Source organism: Oryzias latipes, chromosome 5 (assembly GCF_002234675.1).
Source record: "Oryzias latipes chromosome 5, ASM223467v1".
In the NCBI taxonomy this organism is placed as follows: Eukaryota; Metazoa; Chordata; class Actinopteri; order Beloniformes; family Adrianichthyidae; genus Oryzias; species Oryzias latipes.
In genome coordinates this window covers 7,302,894-7,317,144 of record NC_019863.2, presented here as the reverse complement: position 1 = coordinate 7,317,144, position 14,251 = coordinate 7,302,894, and the positions used below count along the sequence as shown (strand labels likewise).

Sequence of the window (14,251 nt, the reverse complement as noted above, 5' to 3'; positions counted from 1 at the left end):
TCTCTCAGTTCTGGAATGATTTATGAGCTCAAGAGCCTCAAAAATGGATACGAATGTAGCAAAACATTGGTTTTTGCTGTATTAAACAAATGTTCCTTCTTTTTTCATCATCCATCCATTCAGTGGTGCTGAATGACATCATGGAGGTTTTTCATGTGTTTTTTGTTCCACACATTCAGCTTCGACAGGAAGCATGACTCTGAGCGTTCCTGTTCAGACATGAACACAAGTCACAGCCCAGGGGGATGACTGCCGCACTTCACAAAGAGCTGCTAATGTAATGGCACGACAAATCCTACAAACACGGGTTTACAGCAAAACAATCCCACAGCCTGAAACCCTGGCTTTTGCTGCTCGTGAATCAAAAAGGAAAGGTTCAAAACAAAACAAAAAAAGAAATCCTCTTTGAGACACAACAGCCAAGACTCCCTCAGAGGAAGTTTTTGATCTAATGTTTTTGTATTTGGAAATGGTTTATTTCAAGCAATCAAAGCAAGAATAATGAACAAAACAATACAATCAACATCCATACAAAGACATATCAAACATAGGATAATTAGTCACTAAATCATAGATTGCTTGAAAGGGAGTGGAAGGAAGCAAATGTATATAATCCCACCCCTGTTCTACTATACCATATTCTTTACATGTATTATCATTATCCAGTTCACAACTTCTAATCAGATGTTTGTACCTTACCAACACTGATTGAGGTCATTAAGAATCCTTAAGTATCAATACATTCACATGACAAAGATGACGTACTTAATAAGAATGTAAAATAGACATAATTACTCTTTCAGAAATCATCATAGCAAATGCAGATCAAGTATCAAAATTGTTAAAGCGTTTCCAGTGGTCTTTTAATTGTGATCATCCCTCCTTCTTTTTACATTCCATCATCCATTTTAGAAGAACATAAACACTCACCTGAGCACAGGTGTTAGCTCACCTTTGCACTAATAGTTTGCGTGATTGAATGAAATATTCACACTAGTTGGTTTGAATGCATAAGTATGTGTGTGGGAACAGTGTTTGTATTTTGTACATGTTGACGTGAACATTTTTGGAGCCAACAGGTATGTTTGTAACATTTGTATTACATCTGAACCTAACCGTAATGATAACCATCCAGAAACTTGTTGCTTTATGCTGCTTCATGGTTTTACCCCCCCCTCAATAATCACCCCTCTATCCCCCCTCTCTAATATCCCTCTCTCTTCTTTCCTCCTTTCCTTTTGTGCCTGGTCCAACACAAAAGCTTTTGATTTGAAAAAAATAAAGTTTGGCCTCATACTACAAAAGGGGTTTATCCAGACATACCTCTGGTTTGTCAGAAGATTCAGAACCCCTGTTGTTAAAGTAAAATATGTCCAACACAGGCCTTCAGCTCTTATCTGTTTGCCCCGGATTTTGGACAGGACAAGTTAAAAAAATAATAAAAAAGTATGATTATGCCATTTTTAGCCAAAATCATAAAACCTGTGTTGTTTTCTAGAACATAGTTTCTGCAGAGTGGCAGGAGTTCATCAGAATTTCGCCTCTGAGTTGTGGGCGGAAGCATTCACGGAGAACAATCCCGCCCCTTATCCCTTCCCCTTTACTGAGAGCTCTCCATTATGTGCTTTCCCGCTAGCTTACAGCCCTTCACATCCCTGAGCTAACAGGGCAGCAGTGGTTGAGTGGTCCAATGATTAAAGGGTTGGCGGTTCGATTCCCGCTTCCCCCACTCAACTGTTGTTGTGTCCTTGGGGAAGACACCTCCCTGCCTCCAGTGTGACTCCACTGGTGTGAATGCGTTTGAATGTCCTGATGATGGTCGAAGACGCGAACTGGCGGCCACGCCTCTGTCAGTCTGCCAATCAACTTACCATCATCAAGTATGAATGAGGAGTGACTGAATATTTAAGACGTACATAGATCTATTTGTCTGCAAGTGGATTCATCAGAATGGAGCTGAGCAGAGAGAGCTTATGGCCAATTTTTCATATTTTCTACTTAGAACATACAAGCTATTTAAAACAGAATTTTTATTGTCTGCTCCTGATTGCCAACGACTTAATTAACCCTTGTGCAATCTTAGATGACCCCACCCTTACTTTGACGTGTTCTCCCTATCATGACAAAGGTGGATAAAGGTGGAAAGATTTCATGTAATCCATGGACACCAGTGAAGATCACAAATCATTGAAGAAAAAAGGTTCAGAGCACTGTCTAGTGGGTCTAGATGACCCAACTCCCATTGCTAAAGTGTCTAGGATAACACAAGGGTTACACAAAAACCGGTACATATGAAAGTGAGAACTCAGTCGTGTCAGTACAAGCAAAGCTCTTCATAATAAAAATAAAAACGTGATATACAACTCAGAAATACAACTTTAACCTTATTTTTTTCTATATAACTTCTAATCAGATATTTATGCCGTACCAACATCAGCAGAAAAATGTCAGAAAAACATGTGAAAAACACAAAAACATAATTTGCATTGGAGTGGATCTTTAAAGAAGCAGATCTTCCTTTGGGCTTTATTCCTGAAGGCATGATCTTCTTTTTTTCTGCAGAGACCCAGGGTTTGTGGAGCGGACGCTGAGCCACGGAGACGTTGAGGCCACTGAGACACTTGAAGCGGTCTGGAGGGGTTTGCAGGATATGGAAGCTGGAGGACAGCGTCCGAAAAGCTGGGAGGACTGTGTCAGCTGGGCGCGCTGCAAATGGGAGACCCTCTATAACAATGATATACGCCAGCTTCTTCACTGTTTTCCTCCTGATGAGGTAAAAGAGGGAACAAGAACACCTATTTATCCCAAAGGTGCAATGAATGTCTGTGAACACAGGGGGGCACTGTTGTATTTTCTAAGTAGTTTCCCCTGTGAATGCCTCTGAATAGCATTAGCATCAACCAAACACAACATAGTTCTGCATTTTTCATATTTTCTTACAGGTTTCCGTAGCATAAATGTCCAGTTAATAGAAAACACAGAAACTTGTCTGAAAGCTGCTGCTGATCAATATCTGAGGGGCTTAGACTCAGGGATTTCTTATCATCTCAGTTTCAACCCAAACACAACCCCCTCCTACCTCAGTCTCACTGCAGAAAGTAAGGATTTATGTTATCAGGTAATGTTCTGCGCAATTCTGAAACTTCCCCATTTCATATTTTTCCATTCACGTCTGCTTTATTCTGTCTGAAATGGCACAGAGATCCCCGTGCTTCTCTAAAGAAAGCCATAACTGTGACGGCTAACCATGAAAACAGAGTTGTTGTCTCAACTCTGCTTCTCCTTTTTTTGCCCCAACTTCTCCTGGCAGCAGCATAAGAATTAAACTCCTATTGTGACCTAAGAGTTTCTGCGGAACTATGATAAGGCCACTGATGCTCTGTCCTCTTGACAAATAGGTAACAGTCACTGATAACCAAACAGTTGATGCAACTGCTTCTCTGCTGGTTTTCCACTCTTACAGAGAAAAGGAGTGTGGAGGGTTTTTTCACCCATAATTTAAAGCAAGATGCAATTCTCAATTGACAATTCAGTTTGCAATTTGATCTGGTCTGCAGCCTGACTCTTTTATTCCTCCATTGTGGTTGTTTGGTTAAAGAAAAATATAAAGGTTTTCAAACGTTTTAGTCTTAAAAAGTAACGTTAAAGTAAAAGGTAAGTAAGTTGTAAAGTAAATAAAAAAATAGTATAAATCTAGCTTGATTATTATTTATTACTTCATTATTCAACTCATTCATAAGCAGTTAAAAGACAGTATTTGACACAAATAGAACTGAAACATTTTGACAGATTTTTGCGCACTGGATTATAAGGCAGATTTTCTATTTTTCTTTTTGTAACAAATTCAAGAATTGTAGGTGCACCTTATGGTTTGTAAAAATACCGTATAGTAAGGGTCACTTAAATTGATCTGATTTTCTTTTGGTTAGTTAGATTAACAAATTCCTGCGATTCACCACAAATGGTGAAATAAACTGTTTCTTTCCATTACTCAGTGCTGACATCACACTATCTACTACTCCATTTGCTGCATTGCAATGATCGATCTGACACTGGGTGTCTTTTAATTTGAATGGAATTCAAGTGAACCTGTGTCAAAAGTTATAAACTGTTTCCTATTTAGAAAGAAGGCTCTTTTCTCTCTATGTTTTTATGCCATAAAACAACAGTTCGTTTGTAGTTATTGTTAGATTAATAACAGCATCAATACGAATAAGAGTCTTATTTTTCCAAAGGGTGAAGTAAGACTTTATGGCTCCTACTGGGTTGTGAGACAGAAAAGGATCTCAGTGGCAGATTCATCACATTATCTATATAATATATGTTTACACGAGTCCAAGTCTCTACAAGGCTGTTGATGAACTTTAACATGAATCCGTCTCTTATCTTGGAAGAATCAATACATTTTGTTAAAAACCTCCAAAAGAAACAAAATATAGTTAACAGTTTATGATAAATACTTATGAACAATATCAAAGATAAAAGTGACACATTTTATATTTGCAATATACTAACCTATAATCTGACTAAACAATCTTAAAGAACAGAGTTTAATTCTATTAATTCTATTTGTATTTGTCATAACAAACGCTGGTTGAATTAATGATGGACAGAATTGATTTTTTTTAAAGAAAAGTGTCGATTTATTTTATTTTTAGAACACTTTTTCACAGCCTATGTTGTCATAAGGTCCTCTACAAGAAAACAAGTAAACCAAGGCAAAAACTGGAATTATTCATTCCTGGCTACATTAAGTTCTAGTTAGACGTATTTCAATGTAGCAGACTGGTGACCTGTTCAGGGGGACGTCTGCCTTCGCCCTGCAGTTGTTGAGGTGGCTGCAGCATCTCTGTCACCCTGAAAGGGATTCAGTGGGTTCTGAAGATGGATGAATGGATGGATGGATTTCATTAAAATGGCATTCGTTTGATTAATTAAGTAAAAAGGGTTGGAAACAATGTTTTTATTTCTTTCTATTACCTCTTTAGTTTCACAAAAAAGTTGCATAGTTTTGTTTTTGTAACTTTTTTGGAGGAATGGAATAAGAAAGTTCACATTAAATATATTTCAATGAAAATATTGAGGAATTTAGAAATGAGCTTATTGTGACAGGATTGTGTCTTTTAACTTCAAAGTCAAATAAAACCTAATTAGAAAAGTGATTAACAAAGAACAGAGTGAGAACTGGAGAATTGGGGAGTCTGTTGTGTTGAAGTATCTTCCTTTTCACACAGAAAACTTTGTTGTTTTAGTGTTGATGACATCTGAAAGAATTACAGCAGTTATTACCTTTTGGTTCCTTTTGCAACCCCCCCCCCCCCCCCCACCACCACCACCACCACCACACACATACACCACACACACACGCACACATACACCACACACACACACACAACAGCCATTGGAGACTTTTTTTTCACACATGAATGGACCATTTGGGAATATCAAAGCTTTTCCACCCTTTGTTGCTTCAGCAGACGTACAAATTGTGTCGTCCACACATGGCTGATAACAATATTGGTCTGTTGGTGAAGGGGAAGATTGGCAGCCTGGTGTGTCTGCAGTCCAGAAGTTATCTTCTTGTTTATTGACAGGGGATTAGCTGGCTCCTGTGTTGGATAAGGTGCACAACGAAGCAGGCCAAGAATGTGTAGAATTTGTACTGTTTCAAGAAATGTGCTTGTTTGGAAAAAAAAAATCCACACTTGAAACTTTTTGGGAATTTCCTGCCAAGATAAATCATCTGAACGGACTTTTCCCCTGGAGATTGGGTTGTAACATTTCGGGTTTCATTTCCCTGGGAGTTTTTCAAGGAATATTGTGGATTCCCCATCCCCCCACCCCCCCCTCTGCTGTGTCTTTACAGCTGCTCGCCATTTCTTCTGTTTCTTCTCAGGTGACCTCTAACGGTCTCCCCTTTTGGTCTGGATCCAAGAGATGCCCCCACCCGCTGACGTTTGACCCCAAAAACGTGAGTCTAGCTGAATTCATCAGGCAGCAGGTTTGCTGACATGCACCCAGCTTGTGTCTAAAAATCTTTGGTTCACATTCTTTATTTATCAAGTCTGATGGATATATATATTTTTGTCTTTCACCTTAAAATGATCATCAATTCTTCAGCTGTCTATGGACAAAGACAGAAAGATAATCTGCTCTCCAACAGCACTTTCCTCATTACTCAGCTAGGCTGAAATTACGATATGAAGATGTGGAAACCAGGCGGTCATGTCACCAAATTGTTGGTTTTGGAGCAGATTTTAGCCCCGGCTTTGTTGAAATGGGAAAAACATTCCTAAAAAATGTTGGACTTCTGACTTCCTGTTGAAGGATAGGGTCAGAACCAGAGAAGCAACTGGAGCCAGATCAGGTCACCAAGTTCATTACAAAATGAGAAATAAAGGGTAGGTAGTGATTTCAAGAATTCATGGAATGGTGCACGCTTATTAACAACTGCCTACAAAATAGCTGTTATTCGTAGTCAACAGCAGGAACCAGGCTGATTCTAGACCAATCTACATCGTCTGGATCACACAGAAATTCTTGGGGGTTTCAAATGTTTATGCACTTGTTTGCGTTTAATCTGAGTTGGCTGCTTAGCTGAACAAGAATTTCTGATGCAGGAAGTGAAACGGTGATCACTAATATCAGCGCAAAATACCCCGAGTAATATTTATACGGGCAGTTTGTCAGAATAATGTCAATAAGACTTACCTTCTCTGGGTTTTTTGTGTCAAACTTGGTGGGAAGTTTAATAATCTGGTGTAGATTTAGTGCATCAAATTGTTGCAAATGACCTTAACTTGTCCAAGTTTAAATCACCAAGAAGCACCAATTCCATATTTGTAAACACTACTAATAGAGGACTTAGGGTCTGTAATGTGCAGGCTGGAGCAGATGGTGGGCAATAACGGCCGGCAACGGACAAAGAGAAATATTTTAGATTGCTTTAAATTTAGAATAAACAAATCCAACTGCTTTGGGATCGATTTTGCCAAAGTTACTGTGCATTATAAGTTTTGTCTGTAAATTGCCACACCTCCAGCTTTAGTTGACCTGTCCTGTCAAAACAAACTGTAGCCGGGAGATATAATTCAGAATAGGAAATGGAGTTTCTTAACCAGGTCTCTTTAACAATCAAAATATCCGGATGTGACCCATTAACCCAAACTTTAACATTGTCCGAGATTAGACTCTTGCTGGAAGGGGCTGTTGTCACTGGTCTACATCAGAACGTGAGGACCCGCTCGTTTTTGTGGATTGGGGGGGGGGGGGGGGGGGGGGGGGGGGGGGGGGGCTGGTGCCCAGGTTGTTAGAGAAATACTCAGAAATGTGGGAATGGATCAAAATACCGCTTTGGCGTTGTTTATGGTGAGGAATGAACATTATAATACACTTAAAAGCCCCAAAAGTGGATTTTGCATGGTATAGACCTTGTAAGAGGGCATAGCTTTCATTTAGAGTCTATTAACACCAAGCCACCTTGTGGGAAAGTGGCGAACTGACCTGGCTCCATTTAGTTTCATTTAAAGTGAAGGTCAATCAGGAAGTTAAAGTGTTGCTGTCTATATATGGTGGTTAACTAACTGTAGCATGAATTTAAGGGGTTTTTAAAAATGAAAGACAGCTGAACTTTGAGCAAAATGACCTCTTTGTGGTCTCAACTCAGCATGTTCCTGACTAGAACTAGACTAGTTTCCTGTTTTAGGGATGTTAAATAGTTTCACTGCATGGTGATGTGTTAAAACACTTTAACAGCTCTCACCTCCATGTTATTCAGAGGAGTGTCTCCTGCTTAATGTTACTCTGCTCACCTCACTTGTTGATAACATTCATTGCAGTTTTACTGCTCTTGGGTGTATTTGAAATGAAGTGGGACTATTATTTAGATACAGATTCTTTGAAAAGAATCTTAAAATATATTAGTTTGAAAAAAGAGCTGTTTTATTGTGTATTATTAGAGCACTCACGTAGGATACGTGATGGCAGCAGCTAACCTCTACGGCCAAACCTACGGGATCAAAGGAACTAGAGACAACGGCTCCATCGAACAAATCCTGGAGAAAGTCCAAACACCGCCTTTCAATCCAAAATCGTCTGTGAAAATTCATCTTACTGACCAGGAAATGGAGGAGGAGAGAAAAAAGGAGAGTGGTGATGCTGGTGAGTCAGAACAAGTACTGTTATTGTCTGTTTCCAGACCCTTGCTGTCCGTTTCCTCACATCTGCTCTCCTCCTGGCTCTTCGTCACAGAAAAAGCCCAGCTGGAGGAGCTAAAAGGAAAGTTGTCATCTCTGAAAAACTCTGCTCAGATGCACCCCATCGACTTTGAGAAGGTAAAGTCCGAGCACACTGACGCCTCGGCTTTGTGCACTGGAGAAGCCACAGACAGATACGGGGGGTGTTTGTAAAGTGACAGAGGCAAATATTAACAGCAATTTTTTCCGTTATTTAGCCTGTTTTTGGACAAAAAACACAGGTTTCATTTTTCAAACGCATATTTTCATCTTTTAATCTATAACATAAATGTTATATTTACTATCTAAATATTTTGTTGGTAAGCTAAATATTAATTTAAAGTTAAATATTTTTTCATAATTAATTATTTAGTTTACAAAATATACATTTAGTTTGCAAACTAAATATCATCTTCTTGACCGTTTTTCCCTTTCGGGGTCACGGGGTTGCCGGAGCCTATCCCGGCCACTTGGGCGTAGGCAAGGGATGCCCTGGACTGGTCGCCAGTCTGTCGCAGGGTAGAAACTAAATATCACTTTTTTTAAATTAGATATTTCGTTTCCAAATATTTATATCTATTTATTTTCCAAACTAAACATTTAAGTTTTATGAACTAAATATTTTTGGTTAAATAAATATTTAAGTACATTAGTACAAACTAAATATTTTGCTTTTTTAACTAAATGTTTGGTTTGAAGCAAAATGTTTCAGTACAAACTCAATATCTAGCTCATATGCAAATGAACTTGTCGATAAGCGGAAATGGACTAACAAAGTAAAGTTTTGTATAGTATACAACCGTGCTGTTTTGGTTCACAGTCTTCGGTCTTCATTAATCACAATCAATGAATAGAAATGAGTGCTTATTATCCATACGACAGCAGGGGGCGCTAATCAAATCAATCTAAACTTTGTATTGTTTCTTTAGTTAAACTCCAATCCCTTTTTTGATTGTACGCATAAATAAAATCTCATGACTGAGTTTAAACTTCCTGGGCTCGCATCGCTTATGGATTCTGCTCCAGGCAGGGAACACCCGTAGAGTGACAACCCAAAGTCCGTGAGTCAGGCGCAGCTCACGGCAGAAGTCAGCGTTCAGAGACACTCCTTGCAACATATCTGCACATTTTATCAACCAAACTCACACCACTGAGAGCGACGGGATAATATTACAGGAAAAAATTAATCCATCCTCTGAAAAGGCGCTCCGACGCTCAACTTATGGCATTAAATGACATTGAAGCTTTGGTGAGCCGGCCCGCGGGTCACACATTCAAATATCATCATCGGTCAGAGGAGACGTCTGCGTCTTCTTCAGGCCATGGAGGGGCGAGCTCCTTACACGTGGGAGTGGCTACAGATGAAGCCATTTAGGGAAGTGGTGGTTGGAGGAGCTGTGGATCCAACAATTCGCCCAACAATTCAACAACGCTAACCTTTTGATGAGCTGTGTGACCCTGGGGAACCCCCTGTGGCGCCTGCTGTGCCGTGCCCAAGGCAGCCAGTCCCTACCAAGAAGATCACTGCCATCCGGTTGTTGGTCACATGACTCATTTTATTTAAAACAAAAAAAAAAAGTGTTTCCATTGCAGTTTTTTGGAAATATGTTAATTTAGAAAAGCCTCAAAAAACACCTCGTCAAAACCTTTTTTCAATAAATGAGAGTTTTTTCAAAATTGTCATGTTTCCATAAAGCAAATTTATTATTGCAAAACTAATTTGCGCAATTTAATAGTCGATGGAAACACAGGTAGTATCAATAAAAAGTACTGGGTATCCTCCATCCTAAAAAATGTCTGCCAGATGGATCGATGTTTTAGGGGATTCATTGTGTGGAACCCTTTTTTAAAAGGTTGAATGTGTGACAAACATTTACACTCTTCTTTCACGAGAACAGAGGTTTACCAGAGTGGCACATACTTTAAAATCAAAGCAACGATAGAACCGCATTGGCCTGTAGTCTGCTCCAGCACTTCCAGGTCCTATCAGACGGACAATAGTGATTAATTCCACAGTGGGCCAAAAAAATGATCTGCTCGTCATCGATTCTGCAAGTTTTTCCCCCATCAAAAAATGAGAGAGGTTTGTAAAGTTGCTACTTCAAATGTGAAAGACCGTATTTAAAGAAATAATCCAGGAAATCACATTTTGTGATTTGTTTTTATAATTGAGCAAAATAAAAGTATTGAGGTTTTGCAAACAATCAAGACTTCTGTCCCTCATACATCTCCAACATGACCAAGACCAAAGAGTTGTCAAAGGACACCAGGGGGAAGATCATAGACCTAAAAATAACTGGAACGAACCAGTGAACTAAAGCATGCAGCTTTGTGGGAAGAGATCAACTGTTGGGTCGATTAATGGAAGAAAGGCAAGATCACTGATCATTTTCTTCCACCTGGAGGTCCATTTAAGATTTCACCTGAAGTACAAATGATCTTCAGAATTTTGAGGAACCACCTAGGGCTGCACGATATGAGGAAAACTCGCGATATGCGATATTGCTGATTAACATTGTGATGACGATGTAATTTGCGGTACATAAACAAAGAGCAAAACAACCAAAAACATCATTCCCATATCATTGCAACAGTTTAAAAATTATACTCCAAATGACCCCCATCAACATAGGAGGCGAACATCAAACATGATATTGCTCCATCTGATTGGTCAACAATGTGAAGGCGTCCATTCAATTGGTCCAATGCATAAATGGATTTATTTGATTTGTTTAATGCTTCAAGTTGCCATAAGCTTGTTTTAGCACTCTAGAACAAATCAAGACGATGGAAGAGGTTCCATTGGAAAAAAAAAGAATTCAAATGTATTTATGTTTGAACAGAAGGTGTAAAGTCTAAACGGTTGTGGATGATTTTGAGCTCAACTGAACCTACTTAAATGCCCAAAAGTATGAGCTAAAAAAGTCCCTGAAGTTTTTTGAACTAAGCAGAAACCCTGTAAATGAAATAACGAATGTTCCTTACACATCAGGATAAGGATTATTGCTTAAATCGCCCCAAATTCCCAGTCAGTGCAATATTGTATGTCACCACAAAGCCCCAGGTGCTGTGGAAATGACTGCATCTTACAAGGAAGATCTTGCAACAGGCCACAACCGGGGAAATCCAAACTTGGTCTGTTCCTCTCCCTCTTTCTGGCCCTCTTTCTGGCTGCAGGAGTTGGGCAGAGAGCCTCCACCTCACCTGGAGCCCATGTTCCCATTAACACTTCCCAGTTCACTGCCTCACACAGTGCTAGATCGTACAGTGTTCATTCTCTGTTCCTGCCTGTCTTTCTGCTTACACTTTCAGTTCCAGTCCTCATCTCCAGCTCCTGAAATTACAAACCAGCCTGCCTGCTCTCCTGCCAGGCAGCCTCAGCCCAGTCCTGCCTCTTCCTCTGATTAAGACTTCTGGTCTTACTAAACTGTCTAAACCCGCTACTTTACCCCACCAGTCGTCCACAACGCTATATTTCTGTGATGGCCAAACATCGGCTTATAGGCCCATAATATAGGCCCTTTAAAACTGAGTAATTGGAAGAGGTGGCAGATGTATGATGGAGTAGAACAGGAACATATTGAGTGCCATCTTAGATAAAACGAGATTCAAAACTCCCCTCTCTGGGTTTTATCCCTCTGTGTCCTGGATTCATGGAATGTGTGTGTAGGAGGTTTTAAGAGGTATCAGGTTGCCAGCGTGGAGCTTCCCCATAGCCCCCAAAGCCATCACAAAGTGACAGTTAGGCTCTCTGCTTTTGTGAAGCCACGAATGCATGACTTCATGGGCCGTCATCACACCAGAAATCTGATTTCCAATGGATCCTAGTTTTGCAACCCCAGAAAGTCATGAGCCGTTTTATTCAGGCAGCCTTTATCCTAAGGTTACTTCAAAGCGACGTTTCATTGTCTTCACAGGATGACGACACCAACTTCCACATGGACTTCATTGTTGCCGCTTCAAACCTGAGAGCAGAGAACTACGACATCCCTGCAGCGGATCGCCACCAGGTCGGCAAGCACCCATGTTGTCTGAATCAGTGACGTATCCACGGGGAACAAGTGAATAAAACTAAAATAAGAGCAGAAACAAACAAAAAAGCAAAAATATTTCCCCTTGGGTCCAATTTTTTGTTATGTCTGAGCCTTACACACCTGCCCTAAAGCCACTGAATGAGCCTCCTTAGCCATTGTTCCCAGAGCAGAGCTAATCACTGCACTTTACCTGTCGCCTAAGAGGTGACACCTGAGCCAGGCCCTGGACCAGCTGCAGCTCCAGACAAACAACATCAAGACAGATGGAACCTGGGGGGAGGAGGGGACCATCCATCCTGTGCTTGACTGAATGAGATGCCCTTGTGTAACCACGCAGACTTTTTCACATGCTGGATCTTGTTTGGAAAATTACTTTAACTCCAGCCGTCACCAAAACCTGTTTGTAGATTTGTGCAGTTCTCTTTCCACTAATGTGTGAATCTTTGTGGCTAAAAAAAAAAAAAAAAGTGTTTCCATTGCAGTTTTGTGGAAATATGTTAATTTAGAAAAGCCTCAAAAAACACCTCGTCAAAACCTTTTTTCAATAAATGAGAGTTTTTTCAAAATTGTCATGTTTCCATAAAGCAAATTTATTATTGCAAAACTAATTTGCGCAATTTAATAGTCGATGGAAACACAGGTAGTATCAATAAAAAGTACTGGGTATCCTCCATCCTAAAAAATGTCTGCCAGATGGATCGATGTTTTAGGGGATTCATTGTGTGGAGCCGGTTTTTAAAAGGTTGAATGTGTGACAAACATTTACACTCTTCTTTCACGAGAACAGAGGTTTACCAAAGTGGCACATACTTTAAAATCAAAGCAACGATAGAACCGCATTGGCCTGTAGTCTGCTCCAGCACTTCCAGGTCCTATCAGACGGACAATAGTGATTAATTCCACAGTGGGCCAAAAAAATGATCTGCTCGTCATCGATTCTGCAAGTTTTTCCCCCATCAAAAAATGAGAGAGGTTTGTAAAGTTGCTACTTCAAATGTGAAAGACCGTATTTAAAGAAATAATCCAGGAAATCACATTTTGTGATTTGTTTTTATAATTGAGCAAAATAAAAGTATTGAGGTTTTGCAAACAATCAAGACTTCTGTCCCTCATACATCTCCAACATGACCAAGACCAAAGAGTTGTCAAAGGACACCAGGGGGAAGATCATAGACCTTTGTGGCTTTTTCTATGGCTTAGCGCTTTATTTAGACTCAAAATGGACAGAATAGAGAAGGTTCATATATTATTTTTGCAATTCTCCTTTCTTACTGCACCTTTGAGCGAAAATTTTACCCCCTCCACAAACTCAAAGACTCTCTAAAGTTTGTATGGACCCAGTGAAAAAGAATTTTGACCACAAAAAAAAAAATGGTGACATCACAGTGGGAGAAATACGTTAAAAAATGGATCTTATGTGGTTCAGATAAGGGAGAACATTTTGGAAAGTCAGATATCAGATACCCAAAGGAAGTTTTGTAATTATTGTGCGATGGACACAGGACTTAAGCATTAGCAGCCTTTTTTTATTTTTTTTAGCAAAGTGTAAAATTTGGCGATTTTCACATTTTCAGAAAAAAAAACGTTTGTTTGATCTTCATAAAATTTCCCACACATACCGCCAACTTAAGTCTACAACCTTCGAAAAGCACAACCAGCATTTTGTTGACCTTTGACCTCATGTAGAAAACGCCACCTTGAACTCCTGTAAAACATCACCTTTCTTACCAGCTACAGATTTAAACTCCTCCTAGAGATTTTGATCTTTCACCTTCTAACTCCTGGAGCCTCACTGATAATCTACATGAGGAAAAAAAGATTGTTTTTAAAGTTTGTAGATATTGAACGGCATTAGCATGTTGAACTCACAAATGTTGCGTTTCCCTGCCGCTTGCACATTTTTTCCTGGATCATTGTAAGAATGTAATGCATAATTTGCTGGCTCTAGCTAATCGGAACAATATAACATATGAATTGAACATG

The 14,251-nt window shown here is 39.7% G+C and overlaps 1 protein-coding gene across 1 annotated transcript in view; it reads left to right on the top strand.

The window, feature by feature from the left end:
• Positions 1-14,251, top strand: part of LOC101175149 (ubiquitin-like modifier-activating enzyme 1) — a 39,238-nt gene that overhangs the window by 7,370 nt on the left and 17,617 nt on the right. Inside the window, exons 16-20 of the mRNA XM_023954830.1 lie at positions 2,563-2,773; positions 5,897-5,971; positions 7,959-8,160; positions 8,251-8,333; positions 12,152-12,244. Of these exons, the coding sequence (XP_023810598.1) occupies positions 2,563-2,773; positions 5,897-5,971; positions 7,959-8,160; positions 8,251-8,333; positions 12,152-12,244 (664 nt within the window). The remainder of the gene's footprint in view (positions 1-2,562; positions 2,774-5,896; positions 5,972-7,958; positions 8,161-8,250; positions 8,334-12,151; positions 12,245-14,251) is intronic.